The sequence below is a fragment of the Solanum tuberosum genome, unplaced genomic scaffold (genome assembly GCF_000226075.1).
Source record: "Solanum tuberosum cultivar DM 1-3 516 R44 unplaced genomic scaffold, SolTub_3.0 scf00234, whole genome shotgun sequence".
Classification (NCBI taxonomy): domain Eukaryota; kingdom Viridiplantae; phylum Streptophyta; class Magnoliopsida; order Solanales; family Solanaceae; genus Solanum; species Solanum tuberosum.
In genome coordinates, this window is record NW_006239168.1 from 15138 (window position 1) to 18067 (window position 2930).

The following is a 2930-nucleotide window of genomic DNA, read 5'->3' on the forward strand; positions in this document are numbered from 1 at the left end:
GCACATCATATTGGGTTTTGATCAAGATTAAAAAAGGTGGGAAGAATTCGACTTAACATCTAATTTTTTCTTTAGCAAATAGATACACGTTACTCTTATACAATCATCAATGAATGACACAACCGTCTAGCACCAGAAATATTAAGAATGGGAGATGGTCCCCAAATATCACTATGAATAAGAGAAAATGGAGTTTGACTTCTTTTGTGACTAACTGGATAAGAAACCCGTTTGTGTTTTGCAATTTCACAGTCATCACAATGAAAAAGACTCAAACAATCAAAATCTTTTGAACAAAGATGGAAACATCATTTTGATTACATAAAAGGAAGGATGACCTAACCGACGATGATAAAGCCATACTTTTTCTTTATTGGACATAACAAATTCTGACAAGAATGAACTGGATAGGAAATTCTTAGTTGTATCTCCACCATTGTGGACATCCAGACAATAAAGACCACCTTTCTCACTAGCACGCCCAATCATCTCCTTCGTGTTCTGTTCCTGAAATAAGCAATATGAAGGGAAGAAAGTTACTTGGCATTTGGAATCTTTGGTGAGTTTCTGGATAGAAATGAGATTTGCATATAACTTTGGGACATCTTTAAGTATCAAGGATTTCCCCAGTGGTATGTCTCCTTGTCCAGCAACAGTAATAACTGAACCATCAGCTATAGTTATTTTTTATAGCTAGGAGAAGGAGAATATGATATGAAGAGATGAGAGGAACTGGTCATGTGATCAGTTGCCCCGGAATTAACCACCCATATTGGGAGAAAGTTTGTCTGAGACATTAGTAACAAAAGAGCAAGAAATACCTGTGAAGGCCAATGAACAACTACCTGCTGAAGTAGAGTGTGGATTTGCTTCATCAGGAAAAGAAATTATAATTTAAATTGAATTTGGTGAAAGTACCCAAAATCGATTGATTAGATCGGGTATGGGTTCCACACCCACGTCGTGTCAACATGGGAGTTACACCGAAAGTGAAGAGTCTGAGCGATTTAGGTGTGAGGCAACCCACTCACTTAGAATATATTCATAGGCACAGTTGATCACTCTGAGAAAACCCCTAGATATTTTAAATTATCTAAGGAAGTTCAAAGCTCAAATGGCACAGTTGATCATGACAAGAATCTAGTCAACCAAGAAATGGGAGATGATGATAACCTCATTCTCCGTGTGGTGGCTGGTGCAAATGATAGAACGACTATGGTAAAAGATACAATCCAGGAAGCAATGACAGCTATTCAGGCTAATGAAGATTTTGTTGACCAAGAAATCGATGACGATGATGAAAACCTTATTATCAATGTAGTGGCCGGTGCAAAGGATAGAAACACTATGTTCAAAGATCCAACCCTGGAAGCAATCACAGCTATTCAGAATTCGCTATCCAAGGAATCACGACTTGCTACAGATATACAAAAGGAAGGAAGGACGATGCCCTCAAACAGAAAGCGTAAAGCACCTTCAGAGGTTAAAGATGGTGAGGTACATACTTTGCTGTCTAAAGCTGAAGCAAAGCAGAGTTTGGAATTCAAACGAGATAGCCAGCTATTAAATAGAAGTACCAAATTGCGAAAGAAGTCTCCATGGAAAGATCTCGTTAGTGCTAGTAGTGGTGCTACATTCAGTGTATTGGATGTTTTGCTGAGTGCTATTCCTGGTAAAGAGATGCAGTATGGCTCTGATGGTGTTAGTGAGTTCTCCTCTGACGAAAAAGATGAAGTAACAAACGATGAGAAAGTATCAGATCACCTTGAAGAGCTGGATAAAGTTGAATCTGAAGATGAAGTATCAAACGATGAGGAAGTATCAGATCAGCATGAAGAGCTGGATAAAGTTGAATCTGAAGATGAAGTATCAAACGATGAGGAAGTATCAGATCAGCATGAAGAGCTGGATAAAGTTGAATCTGAAGATGAAGTATCAAACGATGAGGAAGTATCAGATCAGCATGAAGAGCTGGATAAAGTTGAATCTGAAGATGAAGTATCAAACGATGAGGAAGTATCAGATCAGCATGAAGAGCTGGATAAAGTTGAATTTGAAGATGAAGTATCAAACGATGAGAAAGTATTAGATCAGCATGAAGAGCTGGATAAAGTTGAATATGAAGAGAAATTATCAGATCAGCATGAGGAGCTGGATAAAATTGCCACTGACAATTTAGTTGCCCCTGTAGATATTTATGTCAGAGGTGCTGCGTGGCGACAAAAATCTTCATGGACAGAATTGGTTCGTGATGCCAACAGAAGTTCTTTCAGCATTTCGCAAATTTTGCCTGGTCTAAGTCTTCCAAAACCAGAGTTGCCAGTGATGGGAGAGACTGGAACAGCACACAAATCTAACAGCACGGATAAAAGTAATTCTCAAGATTTTTCTGTAGAGGAGCAGAATAATGTTTATTTCAGTAAAAAGCTTCCAGTGTTGGACGACTATCAGAAGAAAGAAACAATGAAGAATGAAGGCAGTGCTCCAACTCCCGAAAAGGAACACGTATCTGCATTAAAACAAGTACTTGTAGGAGATACTAACTACAACGAAACTTGTTCTTTCATGAGGAGTGCTGCTTGAATGAAGGATTGGACGAAAACGAAAGCAGCACTATGTGGGTCACTCAAGAAGAAGACTAACTAGAAAAAGTAGTGGATACTTCAGAATAGCTTCATGTAAGATATGACAGCTCCAAGTTACATGGACAATGCAATTTCCTTTTCATTTGGGTGCTCAATTCTTATTTCAGAATCAGTTGTGCCATTCTTGAATCTGTAGTTTTCCATTTGAAGTTTATACATGGACATCCTTCTGTTGAAAAAAACACACAATTAAATTCAATTAAACTATCTAGGCTGCATTTTACACTCTTCTTCGATTTTGCTCCGGTCCGCTGAGTTTGTCTGCTTCTCAGATTACTTCAATTT

General features: G+C 38.3%; 1 protein-coding gene across 1 annotated transcript; it reads left to right on the forward strand.

Annotated features, from left to right (window-relative positions):
* Positions 1-1155: 1155 nt before the first annotated feature.
* On the forward strand, positions 1156-2583 carry LOC102578571 (histone-lysine N-methyltransferase SETD1B-like). The gene has a single exon (XM_015313367.1). The coding sequence runs from the start codon at positions 1156-1158 to the stop codon at positions 2581-2583; it is 1428 nt and encodes a 475-aa protein (XP_015168853.1).
* Positions 2584-2930: the final 347 nt, after the last annotated feature.